The sequence below is a fragment of the Abrus precatorius genome, unplaced genomic scaffold, assembly GCF_003935025.1.
Source record: "Abrus precatorius isolate BTA unplaced genomic scaffold, Abrus_2018 Scaffold3, whole genome shotgun sequence".
Classification (NCBI taxonomy): Eukaryota; Viridiplantae; Streptophyta; class Magnoliopsida; order Fabales; family Fabaceae; genus Abrus; species Abrus precatorius.
This window is the reverse complement of record NW_020874373.1, coordinates 27,435,323-27,456,475: the sequence shown is the minus strand read 5'-3', so window position 1 is coordinate 27,456,475 and position 21,153 is coordinate 27,435,323. Positions and strand designations below refer to the sequence as shown.

The 21,153-nt window shown below is 27.3% G+C and overlaps 2 protein-coding genes across 4 annotated transcripts; both read right to left on the bottom strand.

Annotated features, from left to right (window-relative positions):
* Window positions 1–2,043: 2,043 nt before the first annotated feature.
* Window positions 2,044–4,473, bottom strand: LOC113861608 (tropinone reductase homolog). The gene is made up of 5 exons (XM_027494542.1): window positions 3,990–4,473; window positions 3,702–3,909; window positions 2,818–3,034; window positions 2,610–2,722; window positions 2,044–2,537 (listed from the first exon to the last, which is right to left on the bottom strand). Exons 1-5 carry the CDS (start codon window positions 4,079–4,081, stop codon window positions 2,370–2,372), a joined length of 798 nt encoding a protein of 265 aa, XP_027350343.1. The 5' UTR covers window positions 4,082–4,473; the 3' UTR covers window positions 2,044–2,369.
* A 9,093-nt stretch (window positions 4,474–13,566) lies between these two features.
* Window positions 13,567–18,811, bottom strand: LOC113861606 (tropinone reductase homolog At5g06060-like). 3 transcript variants are annotated; one of them, XM_027494539.1, is made up of 5 exons: window positions 18,353–18,811; window positions 18,065–18,272; window positions 14,648–14,864; window positions 14,435–14,550; window positions 13,567–13,953 (listed from the first exon to the last, which is right to left on the bottom strand). In XM_027494539.1, the coding sequence occupies exons 1-5, from the start codon at window positions 18,442–18,444 to the stop codon at window positions 13,786–13,788; spliced, it is 801 nt and encodes a 266-aa protein (XP_027350340.1). In that variant the 5' UTR covers window positions 18,445–18,811; the 3' UTR covers window positions 13,567–13,785. The 3 variants fall into 3 exon arrangements, with proteins under 3 accessions (XP_027350340.1, XP_027350342.1, XP_027350341.1); XM_027494541.1 differs by having other exon boundaries at window positions 13,576–13,841; window positions 18,353–18,604; XM_027494540.1 differs by having other exon boundaries at window positions 13,576–13,953; window positions 18,372–18,604.
* Between the last annotated feature and the right edge of the window lie 2,342 nt (window positions 18,812–21,153).

Sequence of the window (21,153 nt, the reverse complement as noted above, 5' to 3'; positions counted from 1 at the left end):
TAGAATAGGGTTTAGGATTGAGAGGATCAAAGAGATTTTGAAGAGGGAAGATGGAAAATGAATTTTCCCAACCCTAACCCTTTCAAATACCCCTCTGCTCGCGACACTTGCTGCAGCAAGGCATCTATCGCTGCAACGACGCCCTCTGTTGCTACAGCAAAAATATCAGAGAAAATTGTACCCTAGTTTCTGCAGATTCTCACTACAGCGAGACTGCACAAAAAAATGTACCCCAAACTGTTGCTTTGTCACTACAACAAGGGACCTTTCGCTACAACGACAAGGCGACAGTTTCATGCCTCACGCCCAGAGCTCTCTCACTACAGCGAGAATGCCCTGCAGCAGTATCCACACTTAATTGTATACACACACACATACACACACAGATATATATATATATATATATATATATATATATATATATTCAATCTATTCCAGTCCAGTCACAATTCACATTACATTCCAACCACACTATACAGACTTCTCATAATTATATTCATACAGGTTCACATCATTACACACATATATACATCATTCTCATGTCAATCAATACACTTCATAGGGCAATCCACACATAAATAAATAAATATATATATATATATATATATACTTTAATAATTAAACAATATTACAAAATTCGGGGCGTTATAATCAATACTTAGGTATTCTCGAAAGCACAATATAACTCTCATTCTATGTCTTGAAGTAGATTGAGTCCGAAATCCTTGTGTCTATCAATAGTGTTGCTTGGTTCAATAACTTTAAGTGCTAGCGAAGTTTGTTATCCTTCTACTTTCTTCCACATCACCCATAAATATAGACTCATCTCCTATATATTATAAAACACATCATATATCTTATCTATGTACAAGAAACCACCATGAAAAATAAATAGAGATTAAGTACTTGAAAACTGTAAATTCAAAACGCATTTTCTATTAATTTGAGAGAAGGTGTTCATATACAAATGTTGAGACTAAGATGTTGATTTAAGGAATGGGAGGCTAAAAATTAAGGAATAGAAATAGGTAGAGATGAATGTAATTATGTGTTATGTTGGGTGGATGGTTGTGACATTATTTGTGATTTTAACGACACATAAAGTTGAAGTGTTTAGAATTTCTTTATCAAATTCATTTAAGCAAAATTGATTTTATTCAAACAAAAATAGAACTAGAAGATTCAGTTATGATTTAAGAATAACAAATTACTTAAAATTAAATATAGCCAATCTTATAAAAGTACAACGCATGATGAGGACTTAAAATGGCCAATGGTATATTTGTAAATATAGATACTATTGGTACCTCTTCATTCATTTCTCTTAACTCCTGAACCTTTTTCTTTTGTTAATTTTGAGAATATGGACGATATTTTCATTGAAATAAGATTTTTATTTTACTTATCATGTTAAATATTAAGAAATAATGCAACTTTTTGTGATAAATCCATATATTTATAAATTATGTTTAATTTATACAAGTTAAAAAATTAATTTTAGAAATCGAAGGGTATTACATGTTCCTTATTATGTCTCCCATCTACTCTTAATTTTAATTTATTGTAGGTACATTTCTCATTGAAAAGTTGTGTCTCGACCTGAAAACAAGAGGTACTTAAGAAAACATAAAATGGCAAGGCAATCTTCAACCTAGCCATGAGTTAGACATTTACACAAATAGTTTAGCATGTTGAAAGTGGTGTCTGTTAAATTCTTACAATTTATTGCTCTCCTAAAACTAAGCTAGGATGGCACATTCGGATTAAATACGAGGCTCTGTGTAATTTTGTAAGGTAAAAGAGCTTTGATGAAAAAATTCTGCTAGACTCCGTGCTAGCTGACGATAAATAAGGTTAGCTTTGAATAAATTATTAATCTTTATATTTTGTAATTTTTTTTATTTTGGTTTTAATTTCTCAAATATTCTTTTTTTTATTTCTTAGTTTTCTAAATTTTATTCTCCAATGATAATGTGATTAATTAAGAGATCATTATATATTTATTTTTTGTGGAGGTCATATTAATAAAAAAGACCAAAACAAAAATAAATTGCAAATATATATAAATAAAAAATATTTAAACCAAAATGTTGTATAATAGCTATGTAATCACATACGGCCAAAGAAATTAAATTTAGCTACAGAGAAACCAAATTGAAGTAACATACTCATTAGAAATTAACTCAAAAGTCAAAACATGATAAAAAAAAAATATTTACCTATTTCATAACCTTAAAATACTGTAACAGTAATACCAAAACAACTACTTATAATAATTAATAGTCTTGGAGCTTATGACAAATCAAATTGATAGCAATTTATTTTTGGGTATTTACTTATTTCAATTTATAATTGCAGCATAAAAATATTTATATTATGAAACCTCCATCTGCTGTTATAATTTGTCCCGTAATATATGAAGCAGCTGGAAGGCAAAGAAAAGCAACCAATGATGATATGTCTTTAGGTTCTCCAATGCGACCAATTGGAGTTTGAGACACCATAGCATCGATAACCTTATCTGCTTCAGTAGATTTCTATGACACGAACATTGATTATTAGCTCAATTTTGATATGTGTAATGAATAAACTTAATGAATTTTACATACCGTGATAGTCTCCAATAATACGGTTGTGACTAGTCCAGGTGCCACAGCATTTGCACGAATGTTATCCTTTGCCCATTCTAATGCTACGTTCTTGGTGAATTGATTCATAGCTCCTGTATTAAATTTTATATATTCTATTTAATTATCTTCTACTACAATTGATCATGCTATGTTCCTAATTAAATTATACAGAGATAAAAAAACATACCTTTAGAGGCTGCATAGACAGAACAAAGAGGCAGTGCTTTCAAACTTGAAATAGAGGATACGAAAACTATGCTTCCATATTTAGATGCTTTTAAAAGTGGGTATGCTAGTTGACACAAATGGTAACTAGATTCAAAATTAGTTCCCATTGTTGTTGTAAAATCTTCTTCAGTGTAATCTACAATATTCTTAGGTATAGTTGTTGCAGCATTGTTTACCTACCAAAAATCATGCATTTACTAAGTCAACTATAATCTATTTTAGGATAAAAATTGCTACAAGTAGAAATAGAGACTCATTAAATATCATTAAGAAGATTAAGAGTGGCGACTTAAATTTTTAATACAAAAAATCATGCATTTATCAAGTGAACTATAATCTATTTAAGGATAAAAATTACTACAAGTAAAAAAAAAAGAAAAAGAAAAAGACTCAATTGGATATCATTAAGAAAATTAATAGTGGTGCTTAAATTTTTAATTTGAATTAAATTGATTCAATTCCTTAAATTAGTTAGGCGTAAAAAATGCCTGTTTTTCTTTTGTCAAAAGTTATAGCTATGAAATGTTTCTAAATTCAAAGAGCATATACATGATAACTTTAATGGTTAAAGATGAAAACGTAAGTTTAAGAAAATAAGATTTTAGAGGAAAAGGTAAATTTGTTGTAGAAAATAATTTAAAATATAAATAATTGAGATTTGGAAACAAGGAAAAACCTAACATAAAAAGAATTTTAAAAATAAATAACAATTAAAAACTCCAAAAACACATAATTTCTTTTTTTAAGAATAAAAATTAATGTTAAGAGCTGATATTAATAAAACCATTAAATTAATATAAAATTGTTTTAAAAAAGTAATCTAAAAACATAGAAGGATGATACCAGAATGTTTAACTTTCCATGGAAGGTTGAGGCAACAGTTTTGATTAAATTTTGACGTTGGTCACGAGACAGCACATCGCACGCAGATCCCGTCATGCGAAATCCTTTGCTCTTCCATTCGTCTAAACATTTGTCGATGTCTTGTTGATTACGGGAACATATATGCACACAAGCCCCAAATTCTGCCAACTCTTCTGCTATTGCGTGCCTAACAACAACAACAATAATAATCATAGTAATGAGAAATTAACCTAACATTAGAGATGAGAGTGACATTAGAGAACGAACCCTATGCCTCGGGTGCCACCTGTGACGAGTGCCGTCATGCCATGGAGTGACCATCTCTGGTCTTTCAAGCAGCTCAACTTTGTTTCTGCCATTTTTCTGCTTTCTAACTTGCTCGATCCTCTAAAAACGGAAAGGCACCATTTATACAAAATAGTTTTTTTCTTTTCTTAGAAGAAAAACGCTAGCTGACAGGTTTGGCGGTCCTCGATTGGGGAAGAGTATGTGTTTCTAAATGCAAATAACGAAGGTCCTCAGCTATGAAGATATAATCTGACAAACTTAAGAGAAAGATTGTGTGGTGGTAGCATGAGAATCGTGGACAGTTATCGTCTTGCACCCAATCATCACTTCTCACTGTGTTTTGTTAAAAAATTTGAAACTTTACTTTTACAACTTTGAGGTATAGAAACAGTGATTTTATACAGCAAAAAGCTTTTGCTTCAGTGCAATGGAGGTCTCGAACGTGTAAAAATAAACCGGCCATAAATAGTTCTGACTTTGATTATTGGATTTTATTGGTGAGTGGCGATATCAATAATTTATTTAATTTTTATATTAATTAAATTAGTAAATAAAATTAGTTTATAAAGCATTTTCTTCTAAAAGAAATGTTTACTTATTGTGACTTTAAATTGCAATTTGATAATTTGTTTTGTAGAGTATCTTTAGATCCCACTGTATCAAGCAATTCTTTCGTTTAACTCTCTCCAGTCCCCACCCAATTCTTATACTCTCTCTTTCAACGATTTAATCATTAATTTAATTATTATTGAATATATATATATATATATATATAATAATAATAATAATAATTTTGATTATTATAAAAATATATAAATATATATTTAATTTTTAAAAACATATCTTTAACTAAAATGTTATAAATTTAATTAATATTTAGATTTAATTATATGTTTTGTTCTTATACTTTAACGTATTTATAATTTTAATTTCTTTATTTTTAATTGTTCATATTTAATTTCTTAAATGTTTAAATTAAGTCTTCAACTTCAAAATTAAAACTTTTATTATACTTCATACATTACATTTTTATTTTTATTTAAATGTTTTGTATATTTTTCTTTAGTTAATTTTATAAATCAATAAAATTTTATACTTTTATTATATTTTTATTATTTATAAAATAAAATTTTAGAATAAAAGACTTATTTTAAATATTCAAAAATTAGAAAAAATAAATGTGAGCAATTAAAAGTACATGCACCAAAATTATACATATATGGACCAAAAAGTACAATTAAACTTAAAATTTATTGATCAAATACTCTTTTTATATTGTAATTGAATCAAATTATTATATCAGGAAAAATATTAATTTGTATAATAATTATTTTAAAAGTTATATATTCTATTTAGTTGATAATGTTAAAATTAAATTCATAAATTATTTGATGTTTAATTTTTAAAAAGTTTAAATAAGTAAATAGTCTCTATAAATATACTCTATTTTAGAATTAATCATTATAATTTTTTTATTGGATTTAGTCTTATAATTTTTTTTTAATAATTCTTCCTATTAACTAAAAACAAGGTTCCATGTCGTATCTATCACATAGAATGTTGTTCCAGATATAACAAAGTTTAAATAAATAATCAGTCTCTAAAAAATACATATTTTTAGAATTAGTCTATGTTAAATTTTTGTTTTGATATTAATTCTTTAAAATTTTTATTTTATAAAAATAAATTTTATCTTTTGAATCATTATTTTTTATTTAGATAGCATCTAAGCACCTTATCTTTCTTTTAAGAATACTTGATGAGTGAATGTTATCTAAGGTAAAAATATTATTTTCTTGAAATTTTTTTTAAAATAGTTAGAAGACGTTATATTATGTGAGATAGAAATATTTATCTTATTATATTATTTTGAACCTACATTTTTATTATTACACAATGTAGACGTTCTCCATCATATATGAAGTGAAAAACCTTACACTAATCATATCTAGTTTTATCTTGAACAACATGAATATATATTCATTTTCCATATCAATAAGAATAGAAAAATTAGGAAACTTTGAAATATTAAATGTTGAATGTAATGATAGAAAATTATCTTATTTAAAGTTTACAAGCTTAAAAAAATAAAAATAAAAACCAAGAAAAACTAATCTAAAAAAAAAAATATATTTTATAAATACTAATTATTTATTTAAACTTTATTACGTCTAAAACTAACAATTTACGTAACAAATATAATATAAAATACCGTTTATTTAGTTATTGTTTGAAGACTTTTAATGTTTAGTAAAAAATGTTTAAAAAAATAAAATTTACAAAACTAAATTCAACAAAAAAAAATTAGAAGAATTAATTCTAAAAGAAAGTATATTTATATAAACTATTTACTTATTTAATTTTTTTTAAATAGTCATAAAATTAACTTTATAACACAAAAATACACAAGTTTAATCTAAAAATACTGAAAATATACAATTTCTATTACCAAAATAAACAGTATACAATTTCTTAATACTATCATTTAATCATATATTATTATATTAACCAGAATCATTAATTTTTATAATAATTAATATAAAAATTATATTTACGATGAATTCTAATTACTTGATAATATAAAAAAATTTACACTATTAATGTACCAAAATTAAATTTAAAATATATTGATTATATATACAAAATAAATTTAAAATATTTAAAGAATTATTATATATATATAATAATGAAGTTAAAATTATGAATTAATCATATAGTTTAAAATTTAAAAATATATTTAATAATACTAACAATTAATTTACGCTACCTTTTATGGATTCATAATGATGTGTAATTATTAATTGATTATAAAAAAATATATCAAAGTATAAAATATAATTTTTATGATCTGTAATATAATAATTATAATTAATTAACATATATTATAAAATATTATTTTGATTATTGACTATTGTAGTGATTCTAGATCATACCAAGGGATAGGGATACGAGTGGCAGAACATTTCCTACCACCCAAAACTTTTCCTTATTCGGAATTCCATGTGTCATATTTACGGATTCAATTTTCATGTCACTGTCACTTCACTCTTATGCTGTCACGTCACTTTTCTGGACCGACATACAGTAATTGTAACATTAACAAAATATTATTAAATTATTTTTAAAATTCTCTCAAAATTAAAATAAATAGACTTTTCTTGATTATTTAAATAATTAAAAAGTGATATTATATATAATTATTTATATCTTTAGCATACCTATTTTTAATAAATATATTTAAAATGTGAAAACTTTTTAGTGGTACGAGAAACAAATTTTTTTCTTTAAAATTCATCCAACAATATCTTAAGCTCTCTTGTGAAAACTTTCTTTGGTTCATACAATTTATTTTTCAGTTTTAATATCTAATTTTTTAAAATTTAATTTTTTTATGCTCAATAATGACATTAGTTAATAAAGAAATTATTACATATCAATTTTTTGCAAGCCATCTTCAGAAAAAAAAATTAAATTTTAAAAATTATTAAGAAATAAATAAAAAGATTAAAAAACTAAAATATATAAAAAAATTGTAGAAATAAAAAACATATTAAAAGTTTATTTTATTTATATATTGTTTGATTTTTCATGCATATATACTTTAATTTTTTATAGTTTGAAAATATTCAATGACTCGTTCCTTTCTTTATTTCAAATTAATTCATTTTTCTTACATGCATCCTACAATTTCGTTCCAATTTAAGATTTTTCCACAAATGTTTTTTGTCACTTTTTTTTTTTATATATAAAAACAACATGCGGAGATAATGGCAGCTGCCAGGTGTTATCGAGTCCAGCAGTTTCATGTTGAACGAAAAACATAATTAAATATATTAAATTTTAATCAAATTATATATTTAATTTCTATAATTAACATTTAATTTTTATATTCAAAAAAATATGTTTTAATTTTTATATAAGTGTTAAATATAAAGACTAAAATATAATTTTTTAAAATATAAAAACTAATTTGTAAACATGTCAAATATAAAAATTAATTATGTATTTTAACCTATTATAATTTAAATTTTTTTTGTAGATTATATCACTGTAAAAGTGTTTTTAAAATAAACTTTGACAATAATTTCTCTTATTTTAAAAATATTTATTTTAATTGTTGTTTTCTTAACATGAAGTAATTTGAATGTAAACTGCACTTAATTTCTTTATTAGAAGATATTAATGTACACAGGGAGAACAAATATGTATAAGATTACATAGGTCTTTGTAAGGAAATAAGAAAAAACTAACAAGTAAGTGAAATAACTGATTTAACGAATTTTGAGCTTGTTTTGTATCTGATGGAAGGTATTGAGGACTCCCAGCTTGGAAAGGATGCAAGAAAAAGGAGAAGGATGAAGGAGCTTAGTTAAAATATTATCAGCATGTTTGATTGTGAGAACTGATAAGAAGTAAACGAAAGAGATTAGATTGTAGTTTTTTGCGAACTAAGTGGCAACAATGTCAATGTGCTTCGTTCTTTCCTGAAAAACAACATTGGAAGCTATGTGCTGAGCACATTGACTATCGCAGTAGAGAAGAGAGGGGCAGATAATGGAGGCTCAGAAATCATCAAAAAGATAGTTTAACCATTAGAGTTCACAAACAGTCGATGTCAGAGCACCATGGTAGTTTGTTTCTTTGACTTCCGAGAAATGAAGGAGTCACCTAAGTAAATGCAATATTCTGTGATTGACCTGTGTGTCTGCTAGCTTGTTTTAGTCCATAAAGAGATTTTTGGAGCTTGCAAATAGAGTTTGGACTTGGAGAAGTTACTCCCTTAGGAATTTCCACATAAACCTCATCATCAAGATCACCACGAAAGAATGCATTATTGATATATATATAGATGTTGTAAAAGCCAATTATAGGAAGAGGCAATAGCAAGTAAAAGACTAAGAGTGGTTAGCTTAGCAACCAAGGCAAATGTGTTAAAATAATACAAGCCCTCAGTTATATTGAAACTGGCCTTCTACCTTTCTATGGTACCATTAGATTTATGTTTAACCCAAAACACCCATTTGGATCAAATGGGAATTTTGCCAGACGGTAACTCAGAGACATTCCAAGTGTTATTTTGTTCCATGGTAGTGAGTTCCTCCTACATGGCTTGGTTCCAATGATCAAATTTAGCAACTTGCTTATATGTTTTGGGTTCAGTTACAGTAGAAATAGTTGGAATAAATTTAAGATACGAAGAAGATAAAAAACGATAAGATAAAACAGTATGAAGAGGATATTTAATAGCTGTGCAAGGTGCGAAAGCAGAGTCAAGCATGTAAAATGATAATCAGTAAGAAACTTAGGAGGTGATTCCTGTCTAGTAGATTTATGCAATAAAGGTTCATTATGTTAGAGAGGAGGAGAATCGAGTAAATGTTGTTATTGACATCTAAATTGTTAATTAGCAAGCCATTTAGAGAATGAAAATCATGTGTTACGAATTGAAGAGGGTCATGAGTATTCATTTCAGAGGTGGTAGCAGGATTAGTATCTTTGTTACTAAACGGAATTAAGTGTTCATAAAAAACATTTCTAGATATAAAAATTTCCCAGAGTTGAAATGTTCAAAAAAAGAACATAGCCTTTCATACCAAATTGGAAACCCAAAAATACACATTTAATTGGTCGAGGATCTAATTTTGTTCTGTTATGCGAAAGGCTGCTAGGAAAACAAAGACTGCTAAACAATTTTAAATTCAAAAAAGATGGAGAGATCATATATAATTTTTCAAATGGAATTTACCATCTAAAACTTAGATAACCTATGAATTAGATGAACAACATGACATGCAACATGGATTGTTTAGATAAATGGGAATGAAAAAGCAAGGATCATGCAACATTTAATATATTTATGTTTGCGCTCAATCATAAAATTTAATTGTTGAGGTGTTTCAAAACAAAATAATTAGAGCTATCAAAAGGTCCAATTGGATCAACTCTATTCCTAGTTCACGTGAGTTAGGGGCAGAAAGTTCAATAAAATTGATGCCGTAAAAATAGAAATTCAACACAATTTTCATTCCTAATAGTTTGATGCTATTGTGAATTTGTGTAATAAAATTTTGAATCAAAGGTCTAGTTTCAGTATTAGATTGTAAAAGAAAAATCCAAATGTCATGAGAAAAATCATATAATAGTTAGAAAATATTGACGTCCATGAATAGAGGGGATACTAAGGAGTTTCCAAAAAAATCATAAATTTTTTTTTAGTTTTCTCTTTTCTTGGAAAACAAACGCTAGCTGACAGGTTTGGTGGTCCTCAATTGCGAAAGAGAATTTGTGTTTCGAAACGGAAATAATACAGCTATGAAGATATAATCTGACAAGGTGGGTTAATAGAATTTAAGAGAAAGCGTACAAACTTAAACCAAAGATTGTGTGGTCGTGACATGTGAAACTTGGACAGTTCTCGTCTTGCACCTAGTGATCATTTCTTATTTTGGAAAGTGTCTAATTGTGTGTTTGTTTGAACGTAGAAACTTGATTTTTACGATTTTCAAGATATAGAAACGGAGTTTTTATTCTGCATAAAAAGTTTGGTTCAGTCCAACGGAGGTCTCAATCGTCACCGGCCATAAATAACTTTGATCAGGGGTGTTCAAAAGTTGGGATGGATCGATTTTGCTATAAAAACTGATCCAAATTGGTGAAAATTTAATGGATTGGGTAGGTTGTGTATTTTTATTTCTTTACTTCACCTAAACTAACCCGACCATATATGGGTTGGATTGTTGAATTGGCAACTATAATAAGAGCATTGTATATATTAAAATGAAAAATTTGTAAATGTTTGATGGTTAACCTTAACAATTCAACTTCGCATTGGTGAATAGAAGCGAACGAATGGAGTTAGCGCCACTAAAGGTACGAGACTTACCCATAAGTGAAGGAACAAATGTAGACTAAACGCATCTTCAAGGTTGAAGAGCCAACATCAGTGAGGGTGAGAGAGCCGGCTCCCTCGAGAAGGACGAGGAAATGAACACAAGGTTGTTGAATGAACGCAGTTAAAGAATAATATATTTGATAATCTCAACATTCTAACATTTAGCAGCATAATTTGGTTTATTATTCCAACGGATTTGTTGTATTATTATAACAAATTTTATATGATTAATTGCTATGTAATTATAGTATTTTAATAGCATAATAATAAAAGATTAGCAACACAATTACATGAACTTAAATGTATATTTAAGTCTTATATACAATTAATGAAAAATAATTTCTCTCACATTTTGTTAGTTTTTTCTAACTTGGCATTTGTCTACTAAGCTCTAAAAGCAATCCAATTCTTACAAGTCAAATATTCTCACTTGCTTATGTTCTCTTAAATTGCAGAGAAATGGCAATCCCTTGTGTTGAAGAGAACACAGGAAGAACAAGCACCGTAAGAGCCAACACATAACATGCAACAACAGACATCAATCCAATAGCATTTCTAAACACTCACAAAATGTGCACTAGAAGCAAAGTAGAAATATGCAACCCCAAACTTCCCTACATTGGAACAACTGAGAAGCAAGAAGATGAGAAAGAATCAGAAATAACAAAAGAAGCTATAGACAGGTCCAAGTGGAAAAAGGTAATAAATTTAGAGTTTTAAGGCAATAATTTCTAATGACACTCAGACCTTGACGCCTTATCAAGGACAAGAAACTGTCATTAACTCAAAGTAAGTCTTCAAAACTAAATATACATAAAATGGAGCCATGGAAAGAAGACAAGATTGGTTGCTAAAGGATACTAAAAAACTATTAGTTTAGATTTTGAAAAAATCTTTATTTCATGTGGTCAAGTATAGCATTCTAAGAACCATTCTAACAATTGTTATCCATTTTAATTAGGATGTACAACAGCTAGACATTAATAGTGTCTTTCTTAAATTCACTTGAAGGAAACCATGTATATGCACCAACTAGAGAGATTTGTTAATTTTAATAGGTCTTATTGGAAGCTTGCTAAAATAATATATAGACTCAAACAAGTACCAAGAATATGATATGATAGAATTAAAGAAAGCTCTCTTAGATTAACAATTTCTTAACATAAAGAGTGACTCATTTCTTAACTACTGGTATCGCATACTCGGTTAATAAATTGAGCCAGTTTATGAGTACTCCCACCATAGATCATTAGATTGACGATTATCTTCACATAGTTGTAAGAGAGAGATAAGTTAGGTATTGAACTCCTATCGTATGTAGAAAAAAGCTCAAAATGAGTAACTCACTTTATCTCACTTATAAAAATAGATATGAGTCTTTAGTGTTGAAATAGAGAGGTCATTAGAATGATAGAGCAACCACCATTGTAGAGAAGAGAGAAATTCATTCTCGTATAAACTTAGAGTAGTCTCAAAAAATTTGTATTTAAGAAGTTGTTCACTATTGGATTAGACTGAAAAATTAACATCAATTTTACGATATGATGTTTTTTGTTTTGAATGGTTAGATCGTTAAAACGAGGTATGTGATGCAAATATTAGAGCTCATATAGTAGCTCTTTTTTTTTTTTTGTATTTTTATCTTCTTAATTCTTATTTTGTAAGTTTTATTGTTAGAGTTGATTAGCTGGTTGTAAACATAGTTTGTGCATTAATTTGTGACTTTTTTGTACTCTTATCTGGTCCAAAAGACTCATTTTTACCTCTCATATTAAGGAAATTTTTCACGTTAGATAACTTAATGCTTATTTTTTATTTTATTTTTTTAGTTACTATAATATTTGTTGTTACACTTCATAGATTTTTACAAGTTGGAAGAATTGATTCCACTACATTGTTTGTTATTGCATTTGTATTGTTGCGTTGGTGTTCCTCGTCAAAACTCAGCTAGGGTATAAACCTGTTCGAGATTGATATGGGGCCTTGTGAATTTGTAAGGAAGAAAAGGTTTAGGGAAAAAAATTCTTCATCTTAAAAGAATAGTTAACTACCAATATAAAATTGTTGTCCAAGACAATGCTCTAGTTGTAGAAGAATAATGTTAGATTTAACTGTGTTTTAATTTTTATTATTTTTTGATTTTTTTTTCCCTTTAAAGTTTATTTTATTTTTTTAAAATTGTACTATTTTAGTCTTTGCTGACTCTTTAAATGATAACGTGAGTATTTTCTTTACACCACAAGTGTTTTTCACTAAAGGTAATCATGTTCGAGCCGAATAAGACCACTGTGGACGACAATACTTTTCCTTTGAGTATTTAACGTAGTTGCATTCACTAAGACTCAAGACCAAAAGTTAAGCTGTTGGAACATTTCACTACTAATTGATGCGCATACTCAGTAGTGTAATGTGAGTATTTTAAAGATTATTTTTCTTTCTTTCTTTTTTTTTAAATGTACTTAAAAGATAATGTGTCAATTATTTTTAATAGAAACGACGTTAATGAAAATGATCAAAATAAAAAAGTCATTACAATATATGAATTAAAAGTTATTTAAGCTAAAATATTACATATTAATCATGTAAATTAGATAAATGTGGTACAGAAATTGTTAGCGCAAAGCAAGAGTTAGAGTAGGTGGCAGCCAAAGCAGTGAATTTTAGCCACATATGAACCAAATTGAACCAATATATTCATTTGAAATTAGAGAAAAATAATAATAAAAAGAAGTTATAGCAGAAAATCATAACACTTGAAATACCATAAGCATAATACAAGAAACAACTAATAATAATTAGTAGTTTTGGAGCTTATGACAAACCAAATCAATCCAGCAATTATTTTTTGAGCATTTACTTAATTTATTTTTCCAGCATAACAATTTACAGTGTGAAACCTCCATCGACTGTTATAATTTGTCCAGTGATATATGAAGCAGCTGAAAGACAAAGAAAAGCAACCAATGTTGATATGTCCCTTGGTTCTCCTATACGACCAATTGGTATTTGAGATATCATACCATCCAAGACATTATTAGGATCAGGAGATTTCTATAATAAGAACAAAGGTTAGTAGCACAATTAATAGCATCACATACATGAGAAAGGAAGAGATTGATGAATATAAGAAAAAAGAAATATATATATATATATATATATATATATATATATATATATATATACGTAACCCAATATGAAATTCAAGTCGATCTAAAATGAAAGTTATATAATTAATGTTTTCATTCTCTGAATTGTATGACATTTTTTGAAACTAGTCCCTGCTAATATTTTATTTGTTTTCAGTCTTTAAAATAGCAAAAATCATGCGTGTTAATTCTTAGAAAAGGACAAAATATAGTATTTTTGTTAAGTGTAGGAATTAGAAATTTAAAAGGAAATAAAATTTAAATAGTAACTAAAATTGGAAAAGTCACATTTTGAGTACTAAAAGTATATTTAAACTTAACAAAATAATTATAGATCAATTATGATATGCTTTGCAATGAATAAACTTTTAATGAACATTACATACCGACATGTATGTCTCCAAACTTCGGGTCATAATAGTTCCAGGTGCCACAACATTTGCACGAATATTATCTTTTGCCCATTCCAATGCTATATTTTTGGTGAATTGATTCATAGCTCCTGAATTAAATTTTATATATTCTTATTCATTATCTTACACTACTCCAATTGAACATGCTAGGTTTCTAGTAAAGTATACAAAGATAAGAAAACATACCCCTGGAAGCTCCATAGATGGAACAAAGAGGGAGAGCTTTCAATCCTGAAATAGAGGATATGAAAACTATGCTTCCGTATCCAGATGTTTTCAGAAGTGGGTGTGCTAGTTGACACAAGTGGTAACCAGACTCAAAATTAGTTCCCATGATTGTTGTCAAATCTTCTTCAGTATAATCTACAATTTTCTTATGTGTACTTGTTCCAGCATTGTTTACCTACAAAAAATAATTTACCAAGTCAATTATAGTCAATTTAGAGGCAAAACTTGCAATTGATTAAAAGAAGGTTCATCCTTATTTAGGTTAATAGCAGAAACTTGAATTTTCAATCCACATTAATTGAATTTAATTTCTTAAATGTAAAATATTTGAAAGATGTGTTTTATATTTGTTTTTTTTCGTTTAGATGTTAGAGAAGGGCAAAAGAATAATTTTCGCTTGTGATTGATTTGAAAGAGCAACACAAGAATAATATTCAGCTTGAGATCGATTTGAAAGGCATGTTTAACACAGCATATCAAAGTTTTTTTTAATAGAGACCTGATTTTCTCACATTATCATTATGGTCGGTTGCCTTCATGCAAGTTAAAGTCTTAATTTTGAATATAATTTAACAGAAGAGCTACAATATTTGGTTACTTCTCAACTGGAAAATGAAAATTATCATGTTACAATGTATATTATGCAAAAAAAAATAAAAATATAACAATTTATTCTAAGCATACAAAATAATTCCTATTTTTCATTTACATTTTTTTCAACAATATCAAAACTAATACATAAATTACTTAGTGTCAAAGTCTGAAGTCTCTGATGAGAATAGAAACAAAAGGTATATGAACATTATAAATAAAGTAAGAACTTCAAAATAATGGATAACACCAATCAAGCACCTAACTCTTTTATAGCTAACTCTATCTTTTTCTAAATTCTCTCATGTAATTATCCCAAATCCTAAAAATTGCCTATGAAAAAATAGAAAACCTTATAGATTACACTTACATCGCAGATGATGATAAACTCTTTGAAACCATTACATCTTTATTAAGCCATATAAAGTCTTCACAAAGAAATATATCTAAATAATATGGTTAATATGCTCATTCTTAAGAAGCAATCTTTTATTAAGGAATATGTCCAATCTTCAAGAATGGACCAGTGTGATCTTATAGCAACTTTTCAAGAACAATACATAGATTTTGAGATTTCAAAAATGTTCACCGAGTCTTCAAAGCATGAAGGATATACAACCTTGCATTTTGAAGTTGTAAGATTAGTTTTGTTTCTTCATGGTAAAAAGAATATACCAACCACTATAATAGCTCTTTTAAATATCATTTATCTCCATTATGAGTATGTAGTAATTGTTACTTTATTAACCACCTTTTATACTGGAAGTGTTCTAATAATCTTTTTAAATTACAATGTTCCACTTAAAGATTATACTCTACCAGCAAAATCATACCTATGATCTTCTAATACCTAGAAGTGTTCATGACTATTTATTTGTTATTGCTAATTGGGATGGACAAGAAGTCCCTTTCATAGTTAAGGTTCAAGGACAAATACCTAGGGAAGAATTAATCAAAATGATACCTTTTGAATGGTGATAACTAATTATGAAAAGATCCATCTAAACAATAAAGTTATCCAGATTTCGTGTGTAGCTTCCAAACAATAAAGTTATTCCTTAATAGAAAATTGCTTTTTAAGAAGGGGCATATTAACCTTATTAACTAAGGATTTTTGGTTTTCTCTGCTGAAGATATAGTATGAATTTAATAAAGGTGTGATGGTTTCAAAAAGTTTAGCATCATCTGGAATACAAGTGCACTTTATAAATTTTTTTATTTTTTATGCATGATTAAGGTAATGACATGGGAGAATTTAAAAGCTAAGTGTTTAATTGATGTTATGCATCGTTACGAAGTTTTTATTCACTTCAGTTATAATGTTTATACTCTTTAGAGTTTTTTACCTAAATATGGTAAATTAAAAAAAAAATATCAAAATAAGCTTTTTTGCAAAACTTTTTTTCGATTTAGGATGATTTTTGCCATGTCGCTGTTAGTGTCGTCATTTATTAAGCTGACATTTATTTTTTTTATGATTATATAAAAGGCTGATACTTATTTTTTAATAATAAAAAATTAACGTTGATGAGTCGGCTATGGACAACTACTCATTGTTACCGCTGCTGAGATAAGATGAGAGAATGGCACATTAGTCACACTGTTTCGCAACAGTACCTTTGATAAGTTAAGTTCCGAAATGGTTCCTAAAGTTCCCGTTTCAATGCCAGAATCATTAATAGCACAGAATATAACAATTTTTTAAACCTGCATAATATTATGTATAAATATTTTAACATGTAATATTTCACATCATAGAAAATTATATATATAATAAAATTGTAATATTTAATATTATTAGTATATATTTAATTTTATAATTTTTAATAAAAATTTATTATATGTACAATATTATAAAGATTAAAAAAAGTGTATTATATAATAACACTTTATCACAAAAACAGCTCTCTAAATCCGTATTATTTTTATAGACAATATTTTAGAGAACCTCTTCATTTTAACATATCAAAGGGACTGTTCTAAAATAGTGTGGCTAATGTGCTATTATGTCAGATGAATATGATGAATGTGAGAGGAAAGATGTGTCGTTGAAGATACTCAATTCATCAATATTATTTTTTTAATAATAAAAAAAATAAGTGTTAGCCTTTATATATTGGCATTTATATAATCAATATTTATTTTTTTATTATTAAAAAATAAAGTGTCGGTCCAATAAAGAACGATACTCATAGGAACGTAGTAAAAATTATTTCAGACACAAAATATTTTGTAAAAACTCTATTTTAATAATATTTTTAAAATTTTATCATATTTAAGGGAAAAAATCCTACTCTTTATCTCTTTTCTCAGCACAGACTTCACACTCTAATATTAAGTAATTTATGTATTAGTTTAGATAATGCCAAATCAAATTAAAAATTGCCATCTAATAGTGAATAATACGCAGACACACTAACAATTTAAACTAGGCACAAAAGATAATTGCTCTATTTCCATTTACACTTGTAAAAATATATATTTTTCAGCACTGTCCAAATCATATACATAAATCACTTGACAGCAAAGTTGAATTTGTAAATTTAAATTAAAAAACATTAATATTAATTCTCAAGCCTAATTGTAAGCATTTGAAAGTTATAATTATTTTAAAAAAAGTTATTATTACATAAAGATAAAAAAAAAATAAACACTTACATTTTTAATGAACACTTATCACTCTTATATGCATAAAATTAATGTTAAGAGCTGATATTAATAAAACCATTAAATTAATATAAAATTGTTTTAAAAAAGTAATCTAAAAACATAGAAGGATGATACCAGAATGTTTAACTTTCCATGGAAGGTTGAGGCAACAGTTTTGATTAAATTTTGACGTTGGTCACGAGACAGCACATCGCACGCAGATCCCGTCATGCGAAATCCTTTGCTCTTCCATTCGTCTAAACATTTGTCGATGTCTTGTTGATTACGGGAACATATATGCACACAAGCCCCAAATTCTGCCAACTCTTCTGCTATTGCGTGCCTAACAACAACAACAATAATAATCATAGTAATGAGAAATTAACCTAACATTAGAGATGAGAGTGACATTAGAGAACGAACCCTATGCCTCGGGTGCCACCTGTGACGAGTGCCGTCATGCCATGGAGTGACCATCTCTGGTCTTTCAAGCAGCTCAACTTTGTTTCTGCCATTTTTCTGCTTTCTAACTTGCTCGATCCTCTAAAAACGGAAAGGCACCATTTATACAAAATAGTTTTTTTCTTTTCTTAGAAGAAAAACGCTAGCTGACAGGTTTGGCGGTCCTCGATTGGGGAAGAGTATGTGTTTCTAAATGCAAATAACGAAGGTCCTCAGCTATGAAGATATAATCTGACAAACTTAAGAGAAAGATTGTGTGGTGGTAGCATGAGAATCGTGGACAGTTATCGTCTTGCACCCAATCATCACTTCTCACTGTGTTTTGTTAAAAAATTTGAAACTTTACTTTTACAACTTTGAGGTATAGAAACAGTGATTTTATACAGCAAAAAGCTTTTGCTTCAGTGCAATGGAGGTCTCGAACGTGTAAAAATAAACCGGCCATAAATAGTTCTGACTTTGATTATTGGATTTTATTGGTGAGTGGCGATATCAATAATTTATTTAATTTTTATATTAATTAAATTAGTAAATAAAATTAGTTTATAAAGCATTTTCTTCTAAAAGAAATGTTTACTTATTGTGACTTTAAATTGCAATTTGATAATTTGTTTTGTAGAGTATCTTTAGATCCCACTGTATCAAGCAATTCTTTCGTTTAACTCTCTCCAGTCCCCACCCAATTCTTATACTCTCTCTTTCAACGATTTAATCATTAATTTAATTATTATTGAATATATATATATATATATATATATATATATAATAATAATAATAATTTTGATTATTATAAAAATATATAAATATATATTTAATTTTTAAAAACATATCTTTAACTAAAATGTTATAAATTTAATTAATATTTAGATTTAATTATATGTTTTGTTCTTATACTTTAACGTATTTATAATTTTAATTTCTTTATTTTTAATTGTTCATATTTAATTTCTTTAATTTTTTAAATGTTTAAATTAAGTCTTCAACTTCAAAATTAAAACTTTTATTATACTTCATACATTACATTTTTATTTTTGGACCAGATAAAAATGTAATGTATGAAGTATAAACGTTTATTTTTCTGGTCTTCAACTTCAAAATTTAATTTTTTAAATGTTTATTTTTGTTTTAAAATGTGACCATCTCTGGTCTTTCAAGCAGCTCAACTTTGTTTCTGCCATTTTTCTGCTTTCTAACTTGCTCGATCCTCCAAAAACAGAAAAGCACCATTTATACAAAATACAAAACATTTTTTACCAACGGATTTGAAATTAACTTTAGGGGAAAATTGATCCAAAACTTTTTTTTTTCACTTGTAGTATTTAAAAATAATACATATGAAATAGTTTTAAAAAATTATAAAATTACGAGAATTTGTTTAAATTAATAAATTATCTTGATAATTTTTGTGTTTTATATTTGTTTGGAGAAAGGAAATTTTTTTAAATTATATAGTATCTCTACTGAACTTTTGTGGTAGGAAATAGACTATATTTTTTTAAGGAGAAAAACACATTAAAATTCAGTGGCATGAACATAGCTTTCGACTAAAAAAATCAAAAAGAATCATATGTCCTTTCACCATGATGAGTTAAGATACTGTAAAAATATAAGTCCAAAACTTGTCGAAGGAACTACCTTTCGACTCATTTCTATGATGACTGACAGAAGAACTTTATTCTTTGTTGAAGGCTGCATTTTGAGACGTTTTGGAGGGTTATAAGAGTCTCATTCTTTGTTGAATAAAAGGCTATATTTTGAAGAGATTTGGAGAATCGCATTGAGTCTCATCAAAAAGATCATATTTTGAGTAGTTTTGATAGAATATTAAGAGAGACTCATTTTTTTTTTTATCAAAAAAAGGATGGCCTTTCAAGGAGTTTCTAAGAATTTTCAAGTCCCTAAACTGAAAATAACCAAAACTGGTCAAAAAATAGAGATTAACAGGAAAAATATTCTAAATTCACAAAACTAAATGAGCTCACAAATTTTTCCAAAACTGATCGAAAAATAGGGACTGATAGAGAAATCATTATACATCCACGAAACTAAATGAGTTCCTAGATTTCTCTTAAAACTGGTCAAAAACACAAAATAACAAGAAAAATTATTTTAAATCCACGATAATTTTTTGACAGGTTTTCTTTGAAATTGCCAAAACATAAGAAATCCATCCTAAGGTCAAGACACAAGGAGTCCAAAAAGAAAAAAATACACAACGAAAATCATAAGGTTTGAAGTCACTATTTGCATCCAGATTGTGCACCTAAAACTCTCTGCATGCTTAAATTCTTCACTAGACCAATCATTAATTACCCAGAGACACACGATTGTTGTTGTTTAGTGTTGAAGTCGTATGTTTACTTTTCTGTAATTTGTTTTCAGTTTTTAGTTTCATTTTATGTTTTCTGTTCCTATAATTATGTTTTTGTTTAGTATTTTTCCTGTTTATACTTAGTTTGATATTGTTTCCATTTTATTGTTCTACTATTCCAATTTAAATTTGTGCTTTATGACGTTTTAACAACACAATTAAAAGAATTCAAGAAAATTTAAAATTTAATCTTTAAATAATTTTTAGATTTATTTGTTTACAACGTATAATTTTTACTGTAAATAATAATTTTATAATTTTTTTAAAATCTCAAATTTTTAATATATGATATTTTTAAATTCTATACTTAAAATAATTTTCTCGAAAACATACATAATGCAATTAGTTGGTGCAAATTTCTATGCCAAAATATCCGCAACTTTGTTAGTCT

Excerpts from the sequence above, each read along its gene's own strand:
- LOC113861608 (XM_027494542.1), bottom strand. The coding sequence starts at position 4,081 with ATGGCAGAAACAAAGTTGAGCTGCTTGAAAGACCAGAGATGGTCACTC. Across the intron at positions 3,910-3,989 it reads GGTGGCACCCGAGGCATAGG|GCACGCAATAGCAGAAGAGT; the intron begins GTTCGTTCTCTA and ends TGTTGTTGTTAG. Across the intron at positions 2,723-2,817 it reads TGTCTATGCAGCCTCTAAAG|GAGCTATGAATCAATTCACC; the intron begins GTATGTTTTTTT and ends AATTTAATACAG.
- LOC113861606 (XM_027494539.1), bottom strand. The coding sequence starts at position 18,444 with ATGGCAGAAACAAAGTTGAGCTGCTTGAAAGACCAGAGATGGTCACTC. Across the intron at positions 14,865-18,064 it reads ATGGAAAGTTAAACATTCTG|GTAAACAATGCTGGAACAAG; the intron begins GTATCATCCTTC and ends TATTTTTTGTAG. Across the intron at positions 14,551-14,647 it reads CATCTATGGAGCTTCCAGGG|GAGCTATGAATCAATTCACC; the intron begins GTATGTTTTCTT and ends AATTTAATTCAG.